We start from the raw sequence: 14,204 nt of genomic DNA, 5'->3' as shown, positions 1-14,204 counted from the left end.
CATGTACATCACACACACACACACAGCACGACTATCCATCACTCCGTTCCACCCAGAGAACAGATTACCACTTCATGTGTTTACTATTATCCACCTCTGCTCAAACACGTTCACGCTCAAGACACTCGCAGCTACCGGTTCAAACATGGCATCCTGTGCTTTCCCGTGGCTTTTAGAGTAATACAGGAAGCGGGAATGTCTTTAGGACGTTAAAACCAATGACAATTGGTGCTTCGTGATGCCAAAGGTCCTCTTTGCAGTCTCGCTTGCTTGCAGGCAAAAAAAGGCACTACTTTTCAATGTACCTTCTGGGCTATAACATTTTACCATCATGTACAAATTAGGGCTCAATAAAGATTTTTTTCCTGCTTGATGTGTACTGAAAAAAAAACACATATATATATAGACGACTAGACTAGATGATGTTTAGGTTTGCAAGCCATAAAAGCACATATCCACACGCAAAGATTAATGTTGAGCCATGCAAAGTGTTTTTTTAATATATATAATTTCACTATCATTTAGAAAGAATGTCTCTTAAAAAGCTGCCTGTCAGTCTTGTGCGGTTGTTGAAACAAGATGTTGTCGAGTCATCCTGGTAAATGAATTCAGGTGCTCTCAACCTTGAAAAATGGACATATTCATTTTGGCTTTTTTGTGCTCTTGTGGTCGACACGTTCAATTAACTTGAATGCGGCCCAGCCTTGGGAGTCTATGAATGCGAACGCTAATGAATGGCTTGGATCTCTTCCTTTAGATTCCTGCCAATAAACATTCCATTAGCTTCATGTCCTTGAGACACACATCGGAAAAAAACGGCATTGTTCCGTTCACCATCTCAGTCATCTCTTCAATGAAAGAGAAAACGGAAAGAAAGCAAAAGCTGCTCTGAATTCAGACTGTAAAGGATCTGCCACGATTCATCAGGGTCAAGAGAGGAAACGGCTTTTTAAAACACTGGAGAAAAATATGAATTCTGTGGCTGTGGATCAGGCTTATCTATTTAGGAAATGTATTCTCATACCAGCTTTAATAAAAGAGGCTGATGTTTGGGATTAAACCTGAGATTACAAAGCAAAACACAAGCAGCTGCAGAGCTCGAGGCAAAAACACTAAACCAGAGACACTACCAGCAAAAGAAAGCAATAGTTGATCATGAAACCATTAAACATCTGCCTCTGACTAACGCACAAACTCAATATTAAAAGATCAGCTGGAATTTTTCTGTTTTAGATGAGACACAGGCCATGCCTCCTTAATGAAAGCTCAGGGATTCATAATTATTAGGTTGGAGTGACTAACCTCCTACTGATGTCATATTTTATGAGTTTTGAAATCATTATATGCGAATACACTGTAAAATCAGTCGTGTAGCACCAGCGCTAGAAGTCAAGTTTAAGCTGGTTGGGCTGACCTTTGCGGATGCCGGCGTAGCTGCTGCTGAGGCCGTTCCTCTTCTTGCGGTGGCGGTACAGCCAGATGCTGAAGACCATGAGGATGATCCAGCAGGCCGCGCCGATGCCCGCGATGAAGGCCGGCTGGCGCACCACGTCTGAGATCTGCTGGGAAATCGTATTGTCTTCGTCCAGCGGCGGCGGAAGAACACGGCCTGACGAGTCTAAGATAAAGACCACGAGAAATGAGAACAAATATTTGATATAAACCATAACAATGATGCAATAATCAAAGAAATATTTTAGGTAAAATAAACCTGCGGAATGCTGTCAGTTTCAGAAGCAACGATTTGTACATAAACCAAATGGGTAAAAAAATATAATAAAATTTGACAATTAAATCAATAAATATAATATTAAAGCCAATTAATATATCAGACAACTAAAAGATAATTGCAAAATAAAAAATATTATTATATAATTTTTTTTTTGCATGTCACAGAACTTGTTTAACACAAAATATTCCTTTAAATTTGTAAAACTTTTTTATATAATTATATTTAATAAATAAAATAATATATTATATAACTATTTTTTGCATGTCACAATTTGTTTAACAAAATAATATTCCTTTAAATTTGTAAAACCTGTATTTTATAAAATAAGATAATAAATTAATGTATTAATAAAAATAATATATAAATATATTATATAACTATAATATATATTATATAACTTTAATGCACATCATTCCTTTAAATTTATAAAACCTTATACAGAAAATATTTATTGTTAATAATAGTAGTAGTAACAACAGCAATAATAAGTATTTGACAAAATAACACTTGATATTATAAAAAATAAACTACAATTCTACTTTGAACATAAAACAGCAACAGAAAAGAATATTAATAAAATCACTATACCGTTTTATTCAGAGCTGTTCATTTTCTTTATGATTAATAATGTGAATTTTGCTAAATACCGACTCGGAGCTAGAATAGAAAGTAAAAAGTGAGTGCTTTTATATATTATGTAAAAGATGAATTATGAATGACAAGCCACAGTCTGGAAGAACTGCAACCAACAAAGCAGCTTCCCTTCTGTGCTGTCGCTCTCGGTTGCCCTCTCTTATGTCTACATTAAAGAAAAACTAGTGCTGTCGACCCAAAAGAAATCTCATTCCGTTGACTTCCTTCTTTTTCTTATCTTTTCCCCTTCCTCCCTGCGTTTCATGTGGGTGTCACTTTCATCTTTTTGACTATGTTCGTCTTGTTTTGTTTTTAGCTGGGGGCAAACAGGTTCTCCCAAAACCTGAGCATCTCTCTCTCTCACCACGCTGCACTCCCTGCTCTGTCTTTGTGAGTCTGTCCTCCCTGTCTCAGAGGTTTTGTTTGTTGTTTGGTTGTGACTGAGACTCCACTGAGAGGCGAGGCCAGGCCAGGACAGGTGCGTAGGATGCGCAGATGCAAGAAAGCCCACGGTGTGACAAATGCTTTTGAGACCTGCGTCCTCTGCTTCCGGCGGCGGTGTAAGGCCACAGAAGCACACTCAGCAGGGGAATGGAAGCAGATCAGTCACTGCGTTCAAGAGGAGCGGAGTGCATTCATCCCACACTGCTGCTCTCTACCGTGTGAGGTTACAGTTCAAACCGCTACTACCAAACATGTTTCAATGGGAGACAAGTAAAGTATTACCAAGAATACAATCCAATGCTACTCAAAAGCTTGCAAATAACATAAAGCAAAAAATAAATTAATACATATATACTACTGTTTAAAAGTTTGGGGTCGTTTTTTAAACAAAGTCTCTTATTCTCACCAAGCCTTTGTTTGTTTGATCAAAAATACAATAAAAACAGTTATATTGAGAAATAATATTACAATTTAGAATAACAGCTTTGTATTTGAATCAATTTTCAAATGTAATATATTCCTGTGATGCAAAGCTGAATTTTCAAACATCATTGCTCCAGTCTTCAGTGTCACATGATCCTTCAGAAATCATTCTAATAGGCTGATTTGCTGCTTACGATTTGTTACAAGTAATATGCTACAAAATTAGATTTTTTGCACACATTAATTTTCTATTTGTGACCCTGGACCACAAAACAAATTGATTTATACATTGAGATGTGACCCTGTGACCTATTTGTGACCCTGGACCACAACATTTTTTTTTTTGATTTACACATTGAGATTTGTGCATGAATAAATAATAAATAAGCTTTCCATTGATGTATGGTTTGTTATGACAAGACAATATTTGTCCGAGATACAACTATTTGAAATCTGGAATCTGAGGTTGCAAAAAAAAATAAAAAATATTGAGAAAATCGTCGTCCAAATGAAATTCTGAGCAATGCATATTACTAATCAAAAATTAAGTTTAGCTATATTTATAGTAGGAACTTTACAAAATATCTTCATGGAACATGATCTTTACTTCATATCATAATGATTTTTGGCATAAAAGAAAAATCTATAATTTGGGTCCATACAGTATTATTGGCTACTGCTACAAATATACCCCAGTGACTTAAGACTGGTTTTGTGGTCCAGCGTCACATTTACGTTTTAAGTAACAAATACAAAAACCTCTCCCTTCATCATAACAGTCATGTAGACCAACATAGTGTGCGTTTACATGCACAATATACTGCTTACTATTACAAATCAGCTTGGTCTAACACTAAAACAACAGTTGCTTTATATCAAGTCCAAATGTTGATCAACTGTTTTTCTTAGTGTACTTTACTGTACGAGTCTCTCTTTGTGCATCCAACAGGGGTTCAAAAGACCATTTAATCTCTTTCTGCCAAATGACTGACTATAAACTTGTCTCTGACAGCAGTGATTGGCATCTTATTAAAAACAGATTTGCATAACCGGATGGCCTATTATCCACCTGTATCCATTGGCACAACACCAGGCTGCGTCACAATCACTTCCATTCAGTGCAGTTTAACCGCTGCCACCGATGTCTCGAGGCTGAACAAGTTAAAGCTGGTAAGTTAATGGAGAAATAAACTTGGAGCAATTAAAAGCTTTGCAGCATTAAAGTAAACTGCACTTTACTTGACGTCTCCTTTATTCCCGGATGAGAATGAGGACTCTGATAAGGCTGTTTTTGTAAATTACATACTTTTTGATGTCTAACCACAAGGCAAGTTACAACCGTGCCATTCACAAGCATAAACGGTACGTTTTTTAAAGAGCAGGCCTTAAATAATGGCCATTATCACAAACCTTTCCAGCCATAATAACACAGCCGGGTGTTAAAACGAGCCGGTAGCTGCTATCAGAGTGTTTGTTGTGTTTCTGTAACCCGTTATCAGATAATTCGATCATTCATATTGTGCTCTTCTTTAGCTGCTGGTATTGAATAACAGCTGTCCGGCAGAGTCGAGCGTCTTGGTTAACCAGAATAACATCCCGGTTCGACTCACCCAGCTGGAAGGACGTAGCCTCGCTCTTGACCCCGGGACCAGCCCCTGTGTTGGCTGCCACCTCCACCCTGTAAGTGACCCCTGCGAGCAGGCCGGGAATCAGAACCGAGTGTGTGGATCCATCCACCGTGCGGTTTATGTGGTATCGGCTTTCATTACCCAGACACCAGATCTGAGGGGAAAAGTAAAGAAAACATGATAGGAGACAAGCAGTTAGCACTTAATAAAACATTATTTATGTTGAATAACAAGTCTGTTCTGAAAGAGTGAACCTTTTTAAGTGATACTAACATAATATAACCAGTCAAAAGTTTGGGCACACCAACTTTATCATTACTATTTTACTATTTTTTACTGTTTTAATAGTCTTCAAGTTTTTAAAACTCTTTAACTATGAAATAACACAAATCTAAGAATGATGTAGTGTTCATTAAAAAAATAAGATTCACCACCTAGAATAACACTCCCTATCTGTGGTACTGACATTCTGTCTTCATGTCAAAGGTCTGATTTTCCCTGACATGTAAATGCAGTTTTCTTTGTTTTCATTGCGCGCACTGAACGCTGGTCTGTTTCCTCCTCTCAGGAAGCTCAGTCAGCCATGGTGTCCAAATGAGCGTCAAAGTGTGTGCGCGACCCTGTGCGTTACCAGAGCTCGGATCAGCCACCCTCACCCTAACACAATCACAGGCCCGGCAGGGGCCCATTCACTGGGGTGAAATGTGATATCGGCCCTCTCTGGCCGTCTAACTTCGATTATAAGGTCAGCACACTGAGCTCTACACAATGACGCATAGAAAAAAGACTTTTTTACATGTTTTCCTATGCTGACGTCCCCTTTTTCGGAAAAGCTAACCGGATTTAGACATCCCCGAAGGCTTCAGAGGTTAAAAAAAAAAAAAAGTAGGAAAAAATTATGGGTCGAAAGAGAGAAAATGAAGTAACGAGCGAGGACGTTCTGAAGTTCTGAAGAGGCACAATGGGGTAGAAAAAAATAAGTCTACAAGAAAAGTGATTAGCGAAAAATCCTCCTCCGCCCAATTTAACAAGCATGAAATTACTGACTACCTTCTTTCAACTGCCTGAAAACATTTACCTGGAAAATGAACTGGGACTGAACGACTCGAACTGCACCTCTTCTCGTCAGCCGCGGCCTACGAACTAAATACCGAAACACCGCAAAGCCATTAAAATTTAAGAGCCTGAGAGGAATATCGTATGAGATGGGCTCTGTTATCTTGTTTGGACATGAAAAGCACAAAGACATGCAGTTGCCACAATTATATTTGCTAGTATGTTTTGCAAATGACTATATGCTAGTATGATTGCGTATGACTACAAATACAAAGCGGACACAAAAAGCATCTACAAAAAACATCTTATTCATAATTCAGAAACGTAATTATCTTACGAAATATAATGTAGCATGTTTATACGTTACGTTTTGGCACACTAGTAGCCCTAGTCAAAACAACGTCCGATACTAAAGAGAAAATAAAGAGTAGCTACAAAATTGATGCCACAATTATATTTGTTAGTCTGTACAATTGTGTATAAAATACAAATAGGACACAAAAAGACACAAAGCATCTACAAAAAAAGTCTTATTCATAATTTGCAAATGTAATTTTCTTATGAAATATAATGTTGCAAGTTTATATAGTAACGTTTTGGCACACTAGTAGCCAGTCAAAACAAATATATTTTGCCTGAAGATAAACCTAATCAAAACAACCAATACAACATTGTACTTTAGTCAAAAAACAAACAAATAAAACAAAACAAGACAGAAAACTAGCTGTTATATTTGTTTAATTCTATTTATAAATAATTATAGATGTACTATATTTATAATATTACAATATAATAAAATATTTGTATAAATTCAACATTATAATTTATTTTAATTTATAATTTCAAATGTTTATAAGGGAATAATTTGGCATAAATACAATAATGATGAAAAACAGCCTAAAAAATAAGTCAAATCAAAAGAAAAACATCAAAACATTCCCTATGATCGCATGTCTGGAAGGCCATTATGGTAACACCCCACGTGAACCACTAGGTGGCAGCATGTCACAACATCTAAATTCCTCCAATGAAAATCAAGCCATTAACCACTACTCTCTCAACATTCATTCAGCAGCACATCATAAACTGAATGGGTGTGTGAGCCAGTAAATATAATTTCCTCTTCCACTTCCTATTTCCTTCCTCTACTACCATCCTTCATTCTGTTTTTTTTCATACTCTCTTTGTCTCTCATTGTCTGTTTCCTGTGGTTCGTACCTTGTACTCCTGCACCACGCCGTTCTGCTCCTCCTCTGGGGGCGGTTGCCAGGATACCAGAATAGCTGTGCCGTTGTCTCCGCTTCTCGTTACGGTGACCCCCCTGGGAGCAGCGCTGGGCGCTGTGATAAGAGACACGAGCGGGATGTTACACACACCTTGCAATATACACACGTGTTCTGCATGTGCATATACACCTTCTTAACACCTTAATTTATGCAAATATGCAGATTTCACATGTGCATATATAAACATTATGTAGACATGTATAGGAGCTATGTGTCTGTGTGTGTGTGTTCTCTGAAACACATGTAAGCACTCATTTTAATAGCACACACTCAGCGGTATTAGTGCACTTAAATGAGCGGCGACTGCCAAGCAACATGATTGGACCGTCCCAGTGCCAGATGCCAGCAGAACGAATACTTGAGCTCAGGGTGAACAGAATGTTGTCACTGGACTTCATTTCACATAACTATTATCCACTTAATACATAAATGAATGTTAACACAAAGTCCTGGAGTGAAACATTTGCTTTGTGTTTGCTGTTTCTGACGTTTTGCATTTCAATTACATGAAAAAGCAGGCGCGCACACACACAGGCAAATTTGGAGCAAACCAAATGGCTGGCGTTCTCCAGAGCCACAGACGCCACACCCTCAGAACAATTAGCACAGCAGTTGTTTGAGCTTTGGGTTTTTGGCTTCTCGTTGGCTGCTTGGCTTTCCTGAAGCGTTTTAAATGGCCCGCTTTGCCCTCCCTCATGGGCCGCAGACCACACGTTAACTTAAATGAGAACTACTGAATGCAGGCGAGCGTCTTTCTTCCTCTAGAGGTCTGCACGGGCATGCAGAAAACCTGAATGTAGCCTGTGAATGTGATCGAGCCAAACCCAAAAATAAACTCTTTCTATTTCCTGTCCGTGCGGGTACACCCAGGCGCAAATGCAAAACTGATTCTGCTCAGGAATGTGAGTGCAAAAAAGATTTATAATAATTTATATTATATATGATCAATTTTAGTATTTCATTATCATTTTAATAGAATAAAAAGTATTATAATTTATGTTTCACAAAACTAAACCATATGTGAACATAAAATTAAAAACTGCATAAAAAAAAAAAAATATATTATCCCAGGAACATGAGTAAAAAAACTACTATTTTATTTTATTATTTTTAACCATATGTGAACCTAAAATTAAAAAATTAAGCATGAAAAAACTGACTGAAACCTTGTACGTAACCTAATCCAGAAATTCTAATTATCCCAGGGCTGTGAGTTTAATATATATATATATATATATATATATATATATATATGCACACACACATTCAGAGCTGGGTAGATGACTTGAAAATTGTAATTCGTTACTGATTCCAAAAATTGTCCTTACATTACACATTTTAGGTAATCTGACTACTTTTAGATGACTTTTTACCTAATTTATCATATTAAATTAAATAGGATAATCTTGCACCATAAAGATATAAAAATGCAAAGAGAAAGAAAATATATTACATTTGTTGTTATTAACATAATGAAGTGCATGAAACATTACATTACGTAAAGATTTCCTAAACTGTGGTTCGTAAAGGAACTGCAGGGGGTTCGAAAGTTTAATGAAAAGCTATTTACGTAATCCAGATAACATGTAATCAGTTACTACCCAGCTCTGTATATATATATATATATATATATATATATATATATATATTGTATTGTGACTACAGTGAAGTGAATGAGAAAGAAATTGTGGGATATTACACTTTAAAGAGCACACAGTCAGATGGCTGGAAGCTCTCCTCACCTTCCTCAAGGGTCTTGGCCACTTTGATGTCGCTGTCGGTGCCTTGGAACTCGTTGAAGAAAGGTCGGACTTTGAACTCATAGGTCACGCCCTTCTTGAGCTGGGTGACGACTGCACTGTTCTCCCCCAGCGTTCGAACCTCAAACATGGCCCATTCCACACGCTGCTGAGCGCCCTCTGGGGACGGCCGGTACATCACCTTATAGCCCTGAATGTACTGAGACTGCTGCTCGACCTACAGGCAAGAACAGGGCAAAACTGAAGGACAAAACCACTTAGATGCTTTAAACGCCTGCTAATGATTACCATTAGCATTGTCCAGGACTAGGAATTTTTATGACATTTGTTGCTAGTTAGCTACACCATGGTTTATCAGACATGCCAACATAGTTAAATATTATATTGTGCTGTTGTACTTATTACAATTTCTAACAAAATTATAACAAAACTTATAACTATAATCCAAAGTATTAATGTTGTTGCAATATTTCTAACATTTTGGACGAAATTCTTTTTTTTTTTTTTTTTTGTGGCTTCGTGAGTATGCGTTGAAATACTTATCCTAGGTTTGCAAAAATCAATATTGAATATTCAGATTTGAGCTTCTGTCGACTTCTAATGTGAACTGATTTTCATATCGGAGGTGTTCAGGACTGGGATCAGTCCATATGGCCGTGGAGGGAGGAGAACTGTACACGCTTGTAAAGATTTTAATCAATCCTTGATCCGCCCCAATAAAAGCAGATGTCGTTTCAGCTGTTTCTGATTAAATACGTATAAAGTGCGAACGACCCAAAATGTTCAAAAGTAACATGCTGGGAATACTTCTGTTCTTGTGTGCATGCATTTGTGGAGTGAAAATCTGTACAGAATCAACCTTGACTTCAGATGGTTTAGAGCATACTGTTTAATTAACACTAAATTCATTTGTTCAATACCACATAAAACTTTAAATTTAAGTCTATGCTTAAACTGAGACAAAAAGCAAGTTGCCAGTGAGTTAAGAGAGATAAATTTAATTGACAAAATATTCTCTTTAAATAAGTCTTATTGTCTTAAAATGTTCTAATTGTACACAATTTTGATTCAAAATTATGTATATCTTATGTTTAGGATGTTTAGTATTTCTCTGGAAAACAAGATAAAACACTGATTGAAAGGTCATTTGAATTCCACGTGCCAAGTTGTGACTAAACATTAAAATTCTGTCTTTAGTTACCTTCATGTCGTTCTAAAACTGTAAGACCTTTGTTCAAATTCGGATCTCAAATTAAGATTTCTTTGATGAAATCAGAAGAATTGTTGAATATTTTTGTTTTCTTTGTGCACAAAAAGTATTCTTGTAGCTTCATACAATTAAGGTTGAACCACTAATGTCACATGGACTATTTTAATGATGTCCTTACTACGTTTCTGGGCCTTGAACGTGTCAGTTGCATTGCTGTCTATACAGGCTCAGAAAGCTCTCAGATTTCATCAAAAATATCTTCATTTGTGTTCCGAAGATGAACGAAGGCCGTGCGTGTTTGGAACGACATGAGAGTGAGTAATTAATGACAGAATTTAAATTTTTGGATGAGCTATCCCTTTAACAGAATTTTTATTTTTGAGTGCACTGTCCCTTTAAAAGAAAATGTGGCAGCACTCACAGTCCACTGGACTCTGACAGAAGACGATGAGAGAATTGTGGGATTGTGGAGGTGAATGACAACATCTCCCAGTTCCCTCTGGATCTGCCCATGGTCCACTCCTTGACTGGTTGGTGGGACGTCTACTCACATAAACACAAACCACACAAAAAATATGAAGCACAAGCATATATGAACACCAATTCAGAGATAATACACAAAACAGTGATAAATTTTATAACTCATAAAAGGCGCTTGTCTGGGAGGTCAAATGTGAACTGACCTTGTGTTTTGACAGCGTCGCTGATGGGGCTCGGGTCGCTCAGGCCGTACGCATTAGCCGCTCTCACCAGGAACAGGTAGACGGCGCTGGGCTTCAGACCCTTCAGAACGAAGCTCTCCGTCTTCACGTGATCCGCGAGCGTCTGCCAGCTGCTGCCCGCCGCATGGCTGCCGTCCACACCACACAAATCAAATGTCAGTTTACCCTGCGGCCCAAACTTTGTAGCGAAACATCGCAACTACAAACATTATTCCAAACAATGAGGTTACCGCAAAACTCTGGCTTTCAGGAAAGCACAGAAGTGGGAATGATTATTTATGACATGCCGCAGCAAATGGACTGGGACTATTTACAGAACCACCATTTGCTTAGAAGGGTATTCACAAATGTTTGTAAAGCACACGCTCGTACAACCAAACCGACCAGTGATAGATAAGTATAGTCAAAAATTATGATGTCACCTGAAGGCCTCTATGACATAAGAGGTGGGCGTGGCTCCAGTGTTCAGGTTGGGCTTCCAGGACAGAGACACAGAGGTGCGGCTGACGTCCGTGACCTCTGGTTTGAAGGGGGCGCTGGGGATGAGGTTGGGATCTGTGGGTCGGCCCGGCTGAACCGGAGCGCCAAACTCTGAAACCATAAACACACAAGTATATCATCCTGTGCAATGATTACAACCAAAAACTGTTTGAAAAAAAAAAGGATTTTTGTCTAGCTTTCTGGTCTACACAGCCTTAAAATTAAAGAACAAGGTCAATTTACATGAGAAGCAAAAGACTATATGCAGTATGAGACATTATATGAAATATTAAATAGGTATTAAGTCTCGTTTTTAGAGAAATCGAACAAAATTTTGTGAGTTTTTATGCTTTAAAAAGAAAAAACAATATTTGCCACTAGGGTAAATAGACTTGTTTTCCCTTTTGAACTGTGTTTATTTTTCTCACCCCACTAGCATATAAATCTTTAAGGATGTTCAGTTATTTATGTTGGAAAACAAGAGAAAAATTTTGAGAAACAAACTGATTTTTTTTTCCAGTGCAGCGGTTCAAATTTGCATCAATAAACAATGAAAACCAATTATAGGCAGATGAAGGTTTAATTTCAAACTCAATTTCCTGAGGTTTGTTTCTCAGTGCCTCTCACTCTATTGTCTGTTATCCTGCATTCTGTCTCTCTGTCATACCTTGCACCTCCAGGTACGCCTTCCAAGACGCCTCTCCGCTGGGGGTGGACGCAGTGCAGGTGTACATGCCAGTGTCTCCCAGCTGAAATCAAGAACAAATCCGGTAACAATTTATTTACGGTTACATCTATTAGTTGCTTATGATTATGAGCATGCATATTACTAGAATATTAGCCATGTATTAGTGCTAATTAAGCACATATTAATGCTTTATTCTACATGACCTTATTCTACATCCCTAATCCTACCCAATACCTAAACTTAACAACTACCTTACTAACTATTAATAAGCAGCAAATTAAGGATTTATTGAGGGAAAAGTCGTAGTTAATAGTTAACAAGTGTTGCCTATTCTAAAGTGTGACCAAAAATCCCTCTATTAACGCAAATATACACATATGCATATACATTAATAATTATTTTCCTACATTCAGCTCCAAAATAACTCCTAGTTTGACACTATAGTGTCATTTCACACTAAAATACACAGTGTGCATTGTCAAGACGAGTATCGCTTTCATATTGAAGACTGAACTTTTTTTTTTTGTCTGCTCTTGATAAAATAACATTGTGCAGATATTTTTCCAATGTGTCAGCTTTTATAGATGATCCAGATCTTCACAAATGGAATGGAATGTCTGCACCACTAACCTTTGCAAACAACACAAAGCAAAATAAAAATAGTAAGTTATTTGGAGGACTTACCATAAAAATGATGATTAAAAACAAACAAACAAAATAAATAATTTCTTAAAATAAAAATATACAAAGAAAATATAATTTCCCTAAACCTGTCAAAAATAATGATACAAAAATAAATAAAACAATGAAATAAAATAGTAGTTTTCCCAAACCTGCAATTAATTGGAGGACTTGCTAGGAAATCTAAATGAATGAATTAATTAATTATTTAAACAAAAATTGTTAAAAAGCGAGAGAAAAAAAGACTAACACACAAATAAGAAAATGTACATATATGTTCCTAGACAGTGCTTTCTTGGCACAGAATGACAATAATAGTGACTGTATGATGTAGTGTTGGTGTATGCTAATATCTTAAAGAAAAAAAGATACATTTAAGAACACGTCAGCCGATCTGTCAGTCAATTTATGGAGGAGGTATGAAAGTTGCCAGAAATAGACAGTCTATCTGGAGCTACTGGTGTGTGTGTGTTCGCTTAATGACATGTTCATTAATGCAGACCGCCCGAAGCGCAACAGATAGAGACGCATCTCCTCATTCCGCTTTATCTCTCCTCTATTCTTTAAAAGAAGCGAGACGTTGTCAAGTGAGACGTCTACGTTAATTAAAGTCGTATTCTGACAGCCCATGCTGCGGGGACCTTTGACCCCCATGCAGGGGGAACCCAGGCGCTCGTGTGTGTGTGTGTGTGTGTGCGGTGACAGGAAACACTCCCCTCCCCCTCGTGGCTGATGGGGGGTGACAGCAGGAGTGTGTGTTCACACATCAAGACCTGCAGGCTGACTGACGGCTCTCTGAGCACTGGCCGTCTGTGTGTGAGATGATGATGTTGTGCTGTAGTGAGGGATGAAAGGAAAGCCTGTCTGATGCTGTACGACACACACCTATGTCTGGGTTCACTCACACACTAACAAAAGAACAAACCTTCAAAGATGCATACATAAACAAGATATTAGGACTATTTTGCAATCATTAGCAATTTCAAATTAAGGATGTATGATCAATATACCTATACTGTATCAATACTTTCTACCTGTATTATTATTATTATTTATAGTGAGGTACTGCAAAAATGTGTATTTTTGTCTTATAAAAACATCCTTAAAATATGATCAACTACCTAGAGATACAAAATTCCAGATGATGTGATATGATAATATATAAAATTAAGATGAGATATTATGTCTTGTTTTTAGAGAAATGCTATATATATATATATATATATATATATATATATATATATATATATATATATATATATATATATATATATATATATATATATATATATATGTGTGTGTGTGTGTGTATATGTATATATAGCTATATGTATATACGTACTGCCTCACTATAAAAAAAATTATATATATATTTACTTATTCACACTTATTCACTATTAACTACACCTTTTCCCTCTATCAATTCCTAATTTGCTGCTTATTAATAGTTAGTAAGGTAGT

The 14,204-nt window shown here is 37.1% G+C and overlaps 1 protein-coding gene across 2 annotated transcripts in view; it reads right to left on the bottom strand.

Moving 5' to 3' along the window:
• LOC306851459 (roundabout homolog 1-like) overlaps window positions 1–14,204 on the bottom strand; it is a 162,424-nt gene that overhangs the window by 20,405 nt on the left and 127,815 nt on the right. For both annotated transcript variants that reach the window (XM_079387705.1, XM_079387706.1), the window contains exons 10-17: window positions 12,042–12,123; window positions 11,317–11,485; window positions 10,856–11,022; window positions 10,594–10,715; window positions 8,945–9,179; window positions 7,135–7,256; window positions 4,843–5,014; window positions 1,415–1,618 (exon numbers count right to left, since the gene is read on the bottom strand). In XM_079387705.1, coding sequence (XP_079243831.1) covers window positions 1,415–1,618; window positions 4,843–5,014; window positions 7,135–7,256; window positions 8,945–9,179; window positions 10,594–10,715; window positions 10,856–11,022; window positions 11,317–11,485; window positions 12,042–12,123 — 1,273 coding nt within the window. The remainder of the gene's footprint in view (window positions 1–1,414; window positions 1,619–4,842; window positions 5,015–7,134; window positions 7,257–8,944; window positions 9,180–10,593; window positions 10,716–10,855; window positions 11,023–11,316; window positions 11,486–12,041; window positions 12,124–14,204) is intronic.

This window comes from Barbus barbus (assembly GCF_936440315.1).
Source record: "Barbus barbus genome assembly, chromosome: 31".
Lineage (NCBI taxonomy): Eukaryota > Metazoa > Chordata > Actinopteri > Cypriniformes > Cyprinidae > Barbus > Barbus barbus.
The sequence above is the reverse complement of the archived record's forward strand: the minus strand, read 5'-3'. Positions and strand labels throughout refer to the sequence as shown.